This window comes from Synchytrium microbalum, assembly GCF_006535985.1.
Source record: "Synchytrium microbalum strain JEL517 chromosome Unknown SmJEL517_scf0018, whole genome shotgun sequence".
NCBI lineage: Eukaryota > Fungi > Chytridiomycota > Chytridiomycetes > Synchytriales > Synchytriaceae > Synchytrium > Synchytrium microbalum.
This window is the reverse complement of record NW_022158367.1, coordinates 287,528-301,123: the sequence shown is the minus strand read 5'-3', so window position 1 is coordinate 301,123 and position 13,596 is coordinate 287,528. Positions and strand designations below refer to the sequence as shown.

Below are 13,596 nucleotides of genomic sequence, written 5' to 3'. Positions count from 1 at the left end.
GGTTTTCTATGCTTATTGGAGTTGTAGCAGCAGTTGAGGCTGTGATTTGTCGTGCAACAACGCTATTGAGCCTCAGATTCAGATAAGTCCACCCGATAGGCAGCCTGTCAGAGGTGACGAAATAGTGACATTTTAAAGGGATATCCCGCCTTTACCTGTCTTGCATCTGATCGTGTTGATGGTCGTGATCTCTCTTATTTGGCAGTTACGTCGGTTTGAAAAGCACCTAAATATGATAAAGTAACGCGTGAAAGCGACACGTTTTAACCTCTTAGATCATATTTTGCATTTTGCATCGTGCATTCAATTTATGAATATATCCCAACTGGATCCCAAGTGCCAAGTCATCGTGCACGTCGTGCTTTTCAAAACAACTTGCAAGCAATTATGACAAGCATGATCATCGACCCTCCAAATGGTGCCAATACCAAACTAGGTGGATATGATTTCTACCGTGAGGTGCTCAAGAGCCCGAAATATGTCGTTGCTCCTATGGTAAGCTATTGTGTTTCGTTTTTGGTGCTGTCTTTGAAGGCTAGTACTGATTTAGTGTTATCACGAATAGGTTGATCAATCTGAATATGTAAGCTTGGAAGGATGAAGCTTTCTTACTTGTCGGTGTTGGTGTTGGATCAAGGAGTATCAGTTCGCAATCTGACCAAAAAAAATCTGAACAGTACTGTTTCAATGCCCATCGAACGGCTATCTGACTACAGCATATGACTTCAGACGCTAAATCCATATTCAAACAACGTGTCTAGGCATGGAGAATTCTCTCACGACGATATGGAGCTCAGCTATGCTACACTCCCATGCTCCACGCTCGTCTCTTTGCAGAACAGCACTCGTATGCCCCTGAATTCTTTACTACTGGTGAATTTGATAGGCCATTGATCGTCCAGGTAAAGTATATTGAAGCAGCAAGATGTTAAACGTGGGTGGAGTTGCCTTGAATGTGGACTTTTGTGCTCACCGAAACACACTCCTTCACCCACAACAGTTCTGTGCAAACGACCCCAAAATCCTCCTCAAAGCCGCCCTCGCCGTACAACCATACTGTGACGCAGTCGACATCAACCTCGGATGTCCGCAAGGCATCGCTCGAAAAGGCCATTACGGCGCATTCCTCATGGAAGACTGGAAACTAATCGCGTCCATGATTACAATCCTGCATGAAAACTTGAACATACCCGTCACGTGCAAGATACGTGTATATCCTGATGTGAACAAGAGCATCGAGTATGCCAAGATGGTACAGGATGCGGGATGTCAGTTGGTTACTGTGCATGGCAGGATGAGGGAGCAGAAGGGACAGTTTTCGGGGGTTGCAGATTGGGAGCAGATTAGGAGGATCAAGTATGTGCCATGTTGAAGTCATTTGAACTGCTCGTTTTTGCTTAGATGGTTCGTTTTGTAGACAAGAGTTGACTATACCTGTATTTGCCAATGGGAATATCCTCTACTATGAAGATGTGCAGGCTTGTTTGGATGCTACTGGTGCTGACGGGGTTATGAGCGCAGGTGAGAATATCACACGATGGGTCGACACGTCAATGCGAGGCCCACCCATACTTTCTTTCGTATGTAGAGGGAAACCTATACAACCCAGCGCTCTTCGCAAACAAGTATCCTGTCATATACGAAATCGCTCAAGAGGTAAGCTCTCGTTTGATGTTACCGTCAAGTTTAAATTCCTTATTGATTTTTTCTTGCTTGATAGTTCCTCGACATTTGCACGTCAACACCCAAATCATCAAACCTCGGATGCATAAAATCCCACCTCTTCAAAATCTTCCACCCAGTAATCATCGCATACCCCGACTTACGCGAACAACTCAACAATGTCGCAACCATGGCCGACTGCCAGATTCTCATCGACAGTTACAAGAAACGAATGCAGCCATTGGTCAAAGTCATCAAAACGTTCGGGACTGATGAAGGAGGATATATGGTTATTCCAGAGTACTTGTGTCAGCCTTATATCCGTGACCCAACGTTGGGAAGGAATGGGAAGGCCGTCAAGAATGGAGATGGTGTTGAAGATGGTGATGCTGGAGTTGATGTGAATGGGAAACGCAAGTTGGGAGATGGTGGTGATGGGCCTGACAAGAAAGGTGATTTAGGAGGTGCATTTGTGAAAGCATATTCAAACGCGCCAAGGAATTTTTCGGCTCTTTTTTCTAACAGCCTCTTTCTATTACCACAATAGTCAAAGTCAACGATCTCTGTCGATGTGGCGTCAACCTCGCCTCCAATCGCTGCACTCAAGGCCTGTGTCGTGCATGTTGTGGCAAACTTGGCACATCACTCAACAAACGACAATTACAACGTCAGAAATTGAAGGCTAGAGCTGGAAACGGTGGTATGGTCGTTGATGAAAATGAGATTGATTGGGTTTGTCAACCTCATATGACACGACGAAAGTAGAGAGAGAAAGGGAGGTGGATAAGGATTGGGTTGATGAGGGAGTGGAGAGGGTTTGTGTAAAGAACATCATTTGAAAGAGAGGATTCCCATGTGTAGAAAATTGAAGGCAATAGACATTATTTTATTTGAAGTGGATTTGGTGTGGTTTGTATGGTGGTTGATTGCTGAGAGGATCTTGATGACTCATGTCCACGCTGCAAAGGAACTTTCTTTTTATGCTTGCAAGCTGTTTGCTAGACAAGTGTAAGCGGTGTTGCTACGGATGCTGGTGGGACGTGTGAGCAGGTGAAACGAAAGTCACTCAATAAGTCAGATCATCACAACTCAACCCTTCTTTTTTCTAGATCAAGAAGGGCAATCTATAAGATTCAGCAATAATCGCTTACAAGCATCCCGTTAGATACACGAGCTGACCTGACCGTCAATCAGATGGGATTTCTATTTCTTAACTTTTACTTTTTAATTTTCAACGGTTTGCACTTCCATGATAAGTTCGAGACTGATGAGGCTCTTTAACCTGTCTCGATGTTTGTGGCAAATACGGTTGTCGGTAATACTCTTGAGAGTCCGACCTCAAGACGGTATGGAGCTCAACTATGCTATACTCCCATGCTCGTGCCTTGTTTCTTCGCAGAGCAGCCCTCGTACCCTTTTGAATGCTTTACTACAGGTGCAATTGATAGACCATTGATTGTCCAGGTATGTGTATGGAAGCGGCAAGGTGCCCAACGAGTGTTGATTTACAATTATTACTTTTGATTGTCTCCGTTTTTTGCTCTCCCAACCACACTATTTTACCCCACACAGCTCTGTGAAAACGACCCCGAAATCCTCCTAAACGTTTCCCTCGCCGTGCAACCATGTTGCGACGCAGTCGACATCAACTGCGGATGCCCGCAAGAAATCGCTTGAAAAGGCCATTACCGCACATTCCTTAAATAAATGTCAGAAGTGTTTAATGGTATTGCTTGAGGAGGCGCGAAATCGGAAATGCACTGCTTAGAAAGACGATTGAGTACTCTACATGAGACGCTCTATATTCAACAATGAAATACAAGGGAAATTGCTGTTACAAGAGCTATGATATGCTCAGTTGCCACGAATTCGGGGAAACGTATCTGACTAAAGAAGGAGGATTTGTCAAATAGCAGTCATTCGAACAGTTAAATCCCAGCAAACTTTGTTTTACTTACAGACGGTCTAAGGCCACCAAGTCTCGAGGTACTCATCTCAATCCGACCAGTAGTCAACATGTCGCCGCCGCGGCTGCCACCATCCCTAATCAAACCACTCGACTCGCCAGCTTCAAATCCACCGCCAATTACAGGACCACCAGGAGGTGTCCATCCACGACCGTTGTATGCCTCAATTTCTTTTCGCGTGAGCCAGCCAGAGGCATCACGTGTTTCTGGCGCTTCGACTTCGATCAGACGATATGGTGAGCTTCGAAGATGAGTGACTCGGTTACGGATAATGGATGCCATATCGTCGAGAGTTTCGTCATATGCACTGGCCATATAGTCGGATACTTTATATATGATCTGGAAGCTCCATTTGAGAGGATACAATCCGATCGTGGATACAGGCTGGAGCACAGCATATCCTGCAAGCTGGAGAGCTGGGAGTATTTTTCTTCCATGCATGTTTTGTTCAATAAAGCGTCGATCAACTGCTTTTAGGATTGCTAATTTTTCCTTTTATAGCAGACAGTGTGTCAGAGATTCGAGCTTTTGTAATGTTGGGGTGAAATGGTGGTGTGTTGCTTATCTTACCTCATCTGAACGACTTATCAACAATTTATTCAACCAAAAAGTTGCTTGTGCATCAGAGGTAACCTATATCAAGTACTGGTCAGTATATTGGCTGCTTCGTATAAATACTTGTCACCATCTTTCTTTCGAGCTGTCAAACTCACCAACAGTAACACGGACTCGATAGTACCAATCAGACATGACATATTGATTGCTTTGATCATTGTCTCGAGCATCGTGTAAAAGAATCGACTGATTGAAGCTATAGCACCAAAGACGACCAGAAGGAAATGAAAGTATACATATATCGGTGACAGGATGGCAATGACGAGTACATCAAACACCTTTATCAGCCCTTCCTTTACTGAGAATTGACGCCTTTGACGTGTTTCAGGCTGCTCTGTCCTCTTGATGAGAGCATGACGACCAACGTTGGCTAGTTGAGCAGATGATGTTTGGATGTCAATGTTTTGTTTGACGTCTAGACTGTTTGAAGGAGTCTTCCAATAGGAGCTAGGGATTTCTTTAGAGTGATTTATATTGAGGAGGGCTACTAGGAGCGTGATGAGTACTATGATGTTTCTCATCCTTGTTTACGAATGATGGATGTGTGAAGTTTGACGTTTGAAACAAGGGAGACGACATAGTTGAGAATTTGCCCGGTTGAAACGATGAAATGACAGACATGGGTGTCGCGTAAATGCCACGGGTCGTAAATCGAATCCGAAGATTGGCTTAACTGGCTTACCTGTAGTACACTCGAGCGAAAGATCAACAGTGTTTGATGTTAGTTGACGAGCTATGAAGTGCAAGAGGAGCATAAAGCTGCACACCGGCGGTATCTGCACATATTAGAAGGAAGGATTGAGGCATTGATTCGTTCTGAAAAATTTGTTCTCTTGTTTGAGGTATGTGTTGAAAACATGGTGTTTTGCATGTCGTTTGGATTAGAAAAGCTCGTGAGGAGTAAACGAATGATTAATATTTCATCTCTTGCGACTCTGTGTCTTGCCTTTGTTATGTAACTGTCTATCTATGATGGACATCAACATTGAACACAATTCACATTGTTAGAGCACATGAACTCTAACCATATTCCTTTTACACTTAGAACTTGAAGCTATGTTGATCATTCTGAAAAGACCTCAGAGTTGATTATAGAATTGCTTGAGGTAGCGATGAAGGCACGAAAGTGGAAAGGAAATACCTCGACAGATGTTTGTGAGTCTGTATGAGACTAATATAGTCGACAATGAAAAACATGGAAAATTGCTACTACATGATCTTTGATATGTATGATATGCTCAGTTGCCACCAATGCGAAGGAATGCATCTGACTAAAGAAAGAAGATTGGTCAAACAACATACACGTCGAATTTGAACAGGTCAATACCAGCACGAGTTGGTATACTTACACCCGATCCAATACCAGCATGTCCCGAGCTACTCATGTCAATACGACCAGTGTCAAACGTGTTGTCGTCGATCCCACCCCCCATAAAACGATTCGACTCCCCAGCCTCAAATCCAACACCAATTGACCCTGAAGTACCAACAGGTCCTGTAGGACTACCATCACGTGACAATCCAGGACCGTTACGTGCAGCAGTTTCACCTCGACAGAGCGAAGAAGTATCTGTTGTATCAGTCACCTCGACTACACGATATGGTGAGCTTCGAAGATGACCTGCACGATTACGGATGGTATTTTCAATGACAATAAGCGATTTTTCAAGGACCTTGGCCACCGAGTCGGATGCTTTATATGAGATATGGAAACCCCACTTCACGGGAACGAGTGCGACCGTAGCTACAGGAAGGAGCCCAGAACCTAGAAGTCCGACAATTGGAAGTACCATACTGCGGTGCATATTTTCATGAATGAAGCTTGAATCAACTGCTCGTAGCAGTGTCTGTCGTGTCTTTTAAGAAAGGGAGTTTTGTCAGTTGTCAGAGCTCTTGTCACGTTGGACTGAAATGGAGTTTCTTATCTCACCGCTTCTGGAAAAAATCTCAATACATTATTCACCAATTCAATTGCTTCTTCCTCAGAGGCAGACTATATAAATAGTAGTCAGTGTTTGACTGCTTCGCATACACACATGTCATCATATTACTTTCGAGCTATCAAACTTACCAACAATACCAATGACTCGACAACACCAACAAGGCCTGATCCTACGACTGCATTAATCACTGTCTCAAACATCTTGTAAATGGTTCGAGTGACTGCAGCTAGAGCACCAAAAACGACCAGAATCAAAGTAAAAGCTGCATATATCGGTACCAAGATGGCAATGACAAGTACATCAAACACCTTTGTCAGTGCTTCCTTTACTGAGAATTGACGCATTTGACGTGTTTGAGGTTGTTCATCCTCGATTATTGCTCTCTTGATGATGGTGACAGCATGACGACCAGTGCTGGCTAGCTGCGTAGATGATGTATGGATGGCAGAGTCTTGTTTGACGTCTAGACTGTTTGAGAGAGCCTGCCAAGGAGAGTGAGGGATGTCTTTAGCTTGATTTACAGTGACGAATGCTGCTAGGAGCGTGATGAGTACTATGATGGCTCGCATTGTGCTCATCCTTGTTTATAGTATTGTAAAGAACGAAAGGGTTGAAGGCGTCCGAAGTTTGACGTTTTGATGGTTGACCCGAGACAGATGAAACGTTTGCCATGAAAGGTTCTGCCACGGTGAAAGCGACTGGTTGAACTTGGCAATCGAAACATGAGGGCCATTCCGTCTACTATCTACTACAAACCACGCTTCAACATGTCTCGAAAATGTTGTGCTGGTCAAATCATAAATGCCATTTTTAGCGACTTTGCAATATGCGATCACCACCTTGGAGCAAGCTAGGAACGCGTAGAATAATAATTAGAGCCGCTATGGTTAGTCAATACCCCGTCGAAAATATCAGCCTTCATTTTCTGTTTCTGCATCGATTTCAAAAACCAAGAAGCGTATAAGTGAATAAACCACAAACGAATCTACAAATGACAAGCAGTGCTTTAGTGGGAGTCAAACGGCCAAAGTCATCAAGGAAGAATGTGAAAGCGATTCGAATTCTGTCAAATAGCTACTAATTTTGGTGATTTATATTCGTTTTGCTTCACGGCTTGTCGCGAATGTTTAAACTGGGACACCAACGAATCTTAAATGTAAATTGAGGACAAAAAACCTATCCCAACACGCGGACTACGCGCACATAATTCATTTATTCAATTCATTCATATCCAAAAAACAGACTAAACACACACTGTTTCACTTCTCACCACTCTTCACACCCTCTTGTGTACCTTGAATTCACAACCACCTCTAAGCGATAACGTGACGTGGTTTCCATATCTGCCTTTTCTCAAGGCTGGATTCTCATTCCATTCACCCTAAAGAACAAAAAAAAACGATTAATGAAGAATACGAAGAGTACCAATTGGAGGACCACGTATACCCAGTGCTTTGGATCGTCTTCATTCGTAAGTTCTAAATGATAAGATCTCAAGATACTTGAGAGGAAGCAGACAGCTTCTTGGATTGCTAGCGACATTCGTGGATATCACAAAAGGGAAGGGTTAGATTTGTGAGGTTAATGGAGGATGGAGTTCAATACTTATCTAGACCTAGACACAGAGAGTTAGATTGTTGCGTCTTTTAAATATGCGAAGAGCTCAAAGACGTACATATTCGAGGTCCCAAGTTGAAGGAAGGATGTTTGGCAGGCGATGGTTTGTAAATGGATCCATCTGGTAGAATCCACCTCTCGGGCTAAAAAGAATCGACGAGAACTTATTACAGCCAACGCTTTACAAAGGCCTAGGTTGGAACACCTACTTTAAACTCTAAACAATCATCGCCCCATATCTCTGGCAAGCGAGCACGAACCCAAGAACTCCAAGCGACCACCTCTCCTCTGCGGACCTTGGTATTCGTACCAGGAAGCACATCATCTTGAGTGGCGAATTTGCCAGATTCAGGCACGTTTGGGTATAACCTATTCAGACAGTCGTAAGACAAAAAAAAAAAAAAGATGAGACGACTCTTTCACACTGGCACGAATCCAACAAAAGATGCCTTGTAGTCTCCATGAAGACGGCCGTAACATATTTCATATCACGACATGCTTCGTGGGTAGCTCGCCCATTAGGTCCCAAGACACGTTTTATTTCTTCAATCATTTTGGCTTCAATGTCGGGCCTCTGAGCAATTTCACGTAATGCCCATGTAGTAGTTTGAGCTGTGGTATCGCGACCTGCGATAACAAAGTTCAAGCAAATATCTCGCAGTTGTCTGTTTGATAGTTCTGAGCCGTCTTCGTTGCCATGTGTCATAAACAGATCCAGTAAATCTGTGTTGTTGATATTGAAGGGTTGACCATTGTTTTGCTGATTACAGTAACGAGACCTGATGCTCTTACCATTTCCCTTGTTCGTAGCCTCCGCAACTTGCTTCTTCTTGCCCTTGATGATATTTTCTGCAAAGGTGTCGATGACCTTGGTATACAGCTTCACCTTGTAACCAGCTTCAGAGCCAAAGAACTCTGTGTATTGATACCAAGGCAGACGTCGTGTCAAAACCTCGTTCAGGCCGTCGAAGGCTAACAAAAACAGTCAGTAAAGAATGTATTTCGCAACAATTGCCTCACACCACACCACATACCAGTCATGAATTCGCTTGGCTCGAATGTATAAACACCATTCTTTCCCGACGCCTTCATTTTGAGAGCACCGACGTTTTGACCCATAGCCAAAAGACAGAATGCGTCTATGCAGAACCATCAGTTCAAGTCGCGAAAAAAACTGCCAAGACAGTGCTGGATACCTAAAGTAGATCTAAGCAACAAGTCCTGAATCTCGATCACCAAACCAGCACCCTCGGCATTATGCAAATGGTCCAAGATATGATCCACCTCATCCAAAAAGATATTTGCGAAATTATCTTTAAAGTTCTTGGCCGTGAAGAGGTTTGCTGCGATCTTTCGTTGAACCTACAGATACAAGTTCAGCGTGAGCGTGAGGCTCCCGACCAACAACCACACAACATTACCTTCCATGCGTTTCCATCAACATTGAAAATCCCTTCTCCCAACAAGGGATGAAACTGATCAGCATCAGCAGGCTTCAAAGCTTTCGTATACTTGTACGGATCAGCGTAAACATGTTGAAGATCCTCGACATTGGTGGACACAATCACTGACAGAGCTGGGACTGTGATTTGATACACGGGTCCATATTTCTTTGCATCTTCCAAAGCCTGCTCCATTCGGTAGTTGACTTGTTTGAGACCGTTCAGAGCATGCCTATGTTTGAAGCAGGAGGGTCGGATATTAGATTTGATCGTTCGAATGAAAGCAACAGAAATCAGATGTATCGCAGATATATTACCCAAAGATTGGATCGTAGTTTGGGAGGTATTTCAGATCTTCACGGCGTGTTGTAAAAATGCCACGGTCATTATAGTATAAACGTAGCCCGAGATATACTGCGACAGCGGATCCAGTTATTCCAAGCAGTACTTTTCCAGCTGTTACAGCCAGATTCTGGTTGTTCTGTTTGCTCATTTTCTAATGCTGAAACCATAGAAACAAGTTTGGACGAAATGTCAGTTTGCTGCATTCAAATCGATTAAAACAGGAAAGGAAATCATGCGATCGCGTACTTGGCGGCTAGAATCAGACAATGCGGCCCTGTCAAGATGTAGATCTAACGGTTGCTACTGATTAGTACGACGACCGTTTTGTGGTACTGTGAAAAAACGTGAATGGCCAAAAAGAAACTCCACTACTAGATGCGTTTGACCAATGAGCGAATTGTGGCCTGGATTCAGGCAGATCTTGATGGTTTTGAGCAAGCAAAATGCAAAGTCTGAAGTTCGCGTTTGACACGTTCTTGCACCGTTGGCATGGTGCACCATCAAGCTAGCGAAAAAAAAGCCAGTACACGAATAAGAATTATATTCAAATATATTTACTAAACGTCTCCTTCATAATATTTAGAGAGTTCTGAACTCCATCTTCAGTTCTCATCTTCTTGCTCATCTGCGCAACCTTCTCCCTCATCTGATCTCCTTCTTTCGACAGTGCGATATTGATCCGACTCACTAGCGCAGCACTCGTAATTGATTTAGCAGCTAGTGGAGCAGGACCTAGTCCCAGTTTGTAGATTAGGTCGCCCCAGAATCTAAAGAGTTCAGTTGCGTTATTGTGTAAGTGTTTGATAATAGATAAGCCTCGGATTTTTTTGTATATACTTACGGCTGATCTGAAGACGGCGCACACGGACAAACCAGTATAACAGGGCCCTTCGGATCAGAATCATCGGTAGTAGCATAAGCTATAGAGGCCTGAGTTGATCCAGCACCTCCATGATGTATGATTACAGCACATTCAGGAAAGATTTCGTTATGAGGCAAGAATTCATCAGACTGCATAATCTTGTCTGAATACTGTGATGGCACTGTCGGTAATGTAGCACCATGCGGAAGACCGTTCGTGTTTAGAATAGCAGATATGCTACGAGTCTTGGCCACATCAACAAGAGCTTCCATTATATTTTGAAGCATCTTGGTCGCTTCTGACGGTGTAAAGACAGCGTCCAGCATAGATCCAAATCCGATGTAGATCACTGGCGACGATTCTCTTTTGCATCGTTTCAAGAAGCCTGTCAGTATCGGTGATAGTTTGGCTGCTTTGATTTGCTTTTGTGGGATGGCTCTTGTTCTGAAATCAAGTGGTCTATAAAGGAGTTGACTTCAAGAATTTGATGCTGAGTTGTAAGTTTTTTTGCTCTCCCGTACCCTACAACATGACACCATTCTGGCCAATCTGCAGGTTTCGGTAGCAGAAACGACGAGTATATGTAAAGTATTGGAATCTTTCTCGCTTCCTGTTCAGCAACGGGCGTAGCGTATTTGCTAAATCTGTCAATGGGTTTACCGTCCTCTTGAGCAATCTCCGTCAGGATAGAAGTCCATCTATGATTACCAAAGTAAGCGGATTGAAACAAAGACGATCTGCGAAGTAGACAGGCTACAACCACTTACAATGGCCAGATCATCCTGGAAGCAGAAAGAAATGTGAGTAGATCAATTTCATGAGACAAATGGACCTCTTACATATCACCCAGCTTCCATATAGAGCTATGGAGATAACTCATCGGCCATCCAAACTTGACACCTGCTCCAGTGGTCGGTGGGAGGAACTCCGATGTTGGGTTTGCTGGAACGGTATGAATCACCATTGTATCCAGATCATCAAATAGGTGGAGGCAAGTAAATGATGGGAATGTAGCAAGTATTACTATGTCCGGTTTGAATTTGTCCTTGGCTTGCTGCATTCCCGTTTGCCACAATTTGCACAGTGGTTTAAAGAATGCTCTTGCGACGGTCATTATGTTGAAGAGTCTATCAAAAGAATACAACGCTAATGAGTTTAGTTTCTCAATGAAGAATACATTTTGATCCGTTTTGTGCACATTCTAATGATAACCTGAACACTTACCCAACATTCCTCATAGCATTCCCCTCCGGAGTCTCGTGCAACGCTTTAGGAATAGAACCACCGACCGGTGAGAACTCAAATCCATGAGTGTTTACAATCAGATCTTGAAACTCTTCTGGACCTGCAATACAGACTCTCATGCCGAATTGTGCCTTCATTCCAGCACCAAGGGCCAAGAATGGTAGAATATCACCCATGGATCCAAGTAGACACATTAAAGCGGTGACCATTTTGATGGATTTTCACCAGTAGGCAGTTTGATCTAGTGTGATCTGCGTCACGTTTACAAACGTTACAAATGTTGATGAGTGTAGGTGATGCAAAAGGTGTTTTAGGCGTGCGAGAGGTTAGGATCTAATTGAAACGATGTAAATTAAGTGATTATGGTTTGCTTAAATACGATCACCTATTCATGTTCAAAAAACCTCGATTCATCAAAAATCCAATTTCCTCGCTGCGTTTAACAGCTTCTTTGCAGCTTAATCCCGAGTCGAAATATCGATTGCCAGGCACGCATTCATACTACTTACGGCTTCAGAATCACTAGAGTTGGGGATGGCTCCTACAGCAATCGATTCAGAGACAACATCGTCAAAAGCGTTGATTGCCATTGGACTGGGCAAGTTTTATGAATATGGTATTTACGTGCATCTAGATCACTTACTTCTCTTCCTTCTTTAGAGGGATCTGCCAACAAGCTTGGAGTCGGCATCATCAAAAGACAGAATGGCGAGACAACAGTATTGTCAAATGTCAGAAGAACGTATATAACACCACCAGGACAAGGATTCCTACCGAAAGATACTGCAAAACATCATCGTGAACATGCTATCGAGGTTGTTAAAGAGGCGTTGAAAGTAGCTGGAGTCAGTGGAAAAGATGTGGATTGTATTTGCTTTACTAAGGGTGAGCGAAAAATGCTCTACAAGTATCATTCAATTGCCTGTGCTGATGATCTTCTGTTCTTCAGGTCCTGGAATGGCACCACCACTTGTATCTGTCGCACTCGTAGCCCGAACATTGTCCCTCCTATGGAACAAACCCCTCGTCGCAGTAAACCACTGTATAGGCCACATCGAAATGGGCCGTATGATTACCGGCGCCAAGAACCCAGTCGTGCTCTACGTATCAGGGGGCAACACGCAAGTTATCGCATACTCTGAAAACCGATACAGGATATTTGGCGAAACCATAGACATTGCAGTTGGCAACTGTCTCGATCGATTCGCTCGAGTCATAAACATATCAAATGATCCTGCTCCCGGATACAATATCGAGCAGCTCGCTAAACAGGGTGAAAAGTATATCGAGTTACCGTATTCTGTGAAAGGGATGGACGTGTCGTTTTCTGGAATACTGGCTCATTTAGAAGGCTTTGCGAATACCATGTTGGCTAAGGAGGAGTGTACAAAAGCAGATTTGTGCTTTTCGTTACAAGAGACTGTGTTTTCAATGTTGGTGGAAACTACGGAACGGGCTATGGCTCATATTGGATCTACCGAGGTTTTGATTGTTGGTGGTGTTGGATGTAAGTGTTGACCACGAACCAAAAACAACAACTGCTCACAACTCCTCCATAGCAAATGAACGATTGCAAGATATGATGACCAACATGGTTTCCCAACGTGGTGGACTTGTCTACGCCACTGATGAACGGTATGAAATTCTGCATTCTCTTTACTCACTGGTTGATCTCACTCTTCACCTTCTAGGTTTTGCATTGACAATGGGTTGATGATTGCTGTTGCTGGATCATTGGCTTTCATGACTGGATACACAACGCCCATGGAAGACACGTGGTGTACACAAAGGTATAGAGTGCCCTGTCAAGGTTGATGAACCATCTAGCTCATGATGCACGGTTTTCCAAACCTAGGTTTCGCACTGATGACGTGTACGTCGCGTGGAGGAGGGATTGA

General features: G+C 43.6%; 3 protein-coding genes across 3 annotated transcripts; 2 read left to right on the top strand and 1 right to left on the bottom strand.

The window, feature by feature from the left end:
- Window positions 1-396: 396 nt before the first annotated feature.
- SmJEL517_g03481 (uncharacterized protein) lies at window positions 397-2,427 on the top strand (the record flags this gene model as incomplete). The annotated part of the gene is made up of 8 exons (XM_031169409.1): window positions 397-495; window positions 566-583; window positions 762-902; window positions 1,001-1,356; window positions 1,418-1,521; window positions 1,589-1,656; window positions 1,721-2,126; window positions 2,210-2,427. The coding sequence occupies 8 exons, from the start codon at window positions 397-399 to the stop codon at window positions 2,425-2,427; spliced, it is 1,410 nt and encodes a 469-aa protein (XP_031024653.1).
- Window positions 2,428-7,463: 5,036 nt separating this feature from the next.
- Window positions 7,464-9,739, bottom strand: SmJEL517_g03480 (uncharacterized protein; the record flags this gene model as incomplete). Its single annotated transcript, XM_031169408.1, has 10 exons — window positions 7,464-7,568; window positions 7,634-7,719; window positions 7,863-7,947; window positions 8,014-8,173; window positions 8,245-8,527; window positions 8,597-8,776; window positions 8,839-8,943; window positions 9,001-9,166; window positions 9,226-9,478; window positions 9,564-9,739. 10 exons carry the CDS (start codon window positions 9,737-9,739, stop codon window positions 7,464-7,466), a joined length of 1,599 nt encoding a protein of 532 aa, XP_031024652.1.
- Window positions 9,740-12,232: 2,493 nt separating this feature from the next.
- SmJEL517_g03479 (uncharacterized protein) lies at window positions 12,233-13,596 on the top strand (the record flags this gene model as incomplete). The annotated part of the gene is made up of 6 exons (XM_031169407.1): window positions 12,233-12,314; window positions 12,359-12,583; window positions 12,648-13,205; window positions 13,258-13,333; window positions 13,390-13,488; window positions 13,554-13,596. The coding sequence occupies 6 exons, from the start codon at window positions 12,233-12,235 to the stop codon at window positions 13,594-13,596; spliced, it is 1,083 nt and encodes a 360-aa protein (XP_031024660.1).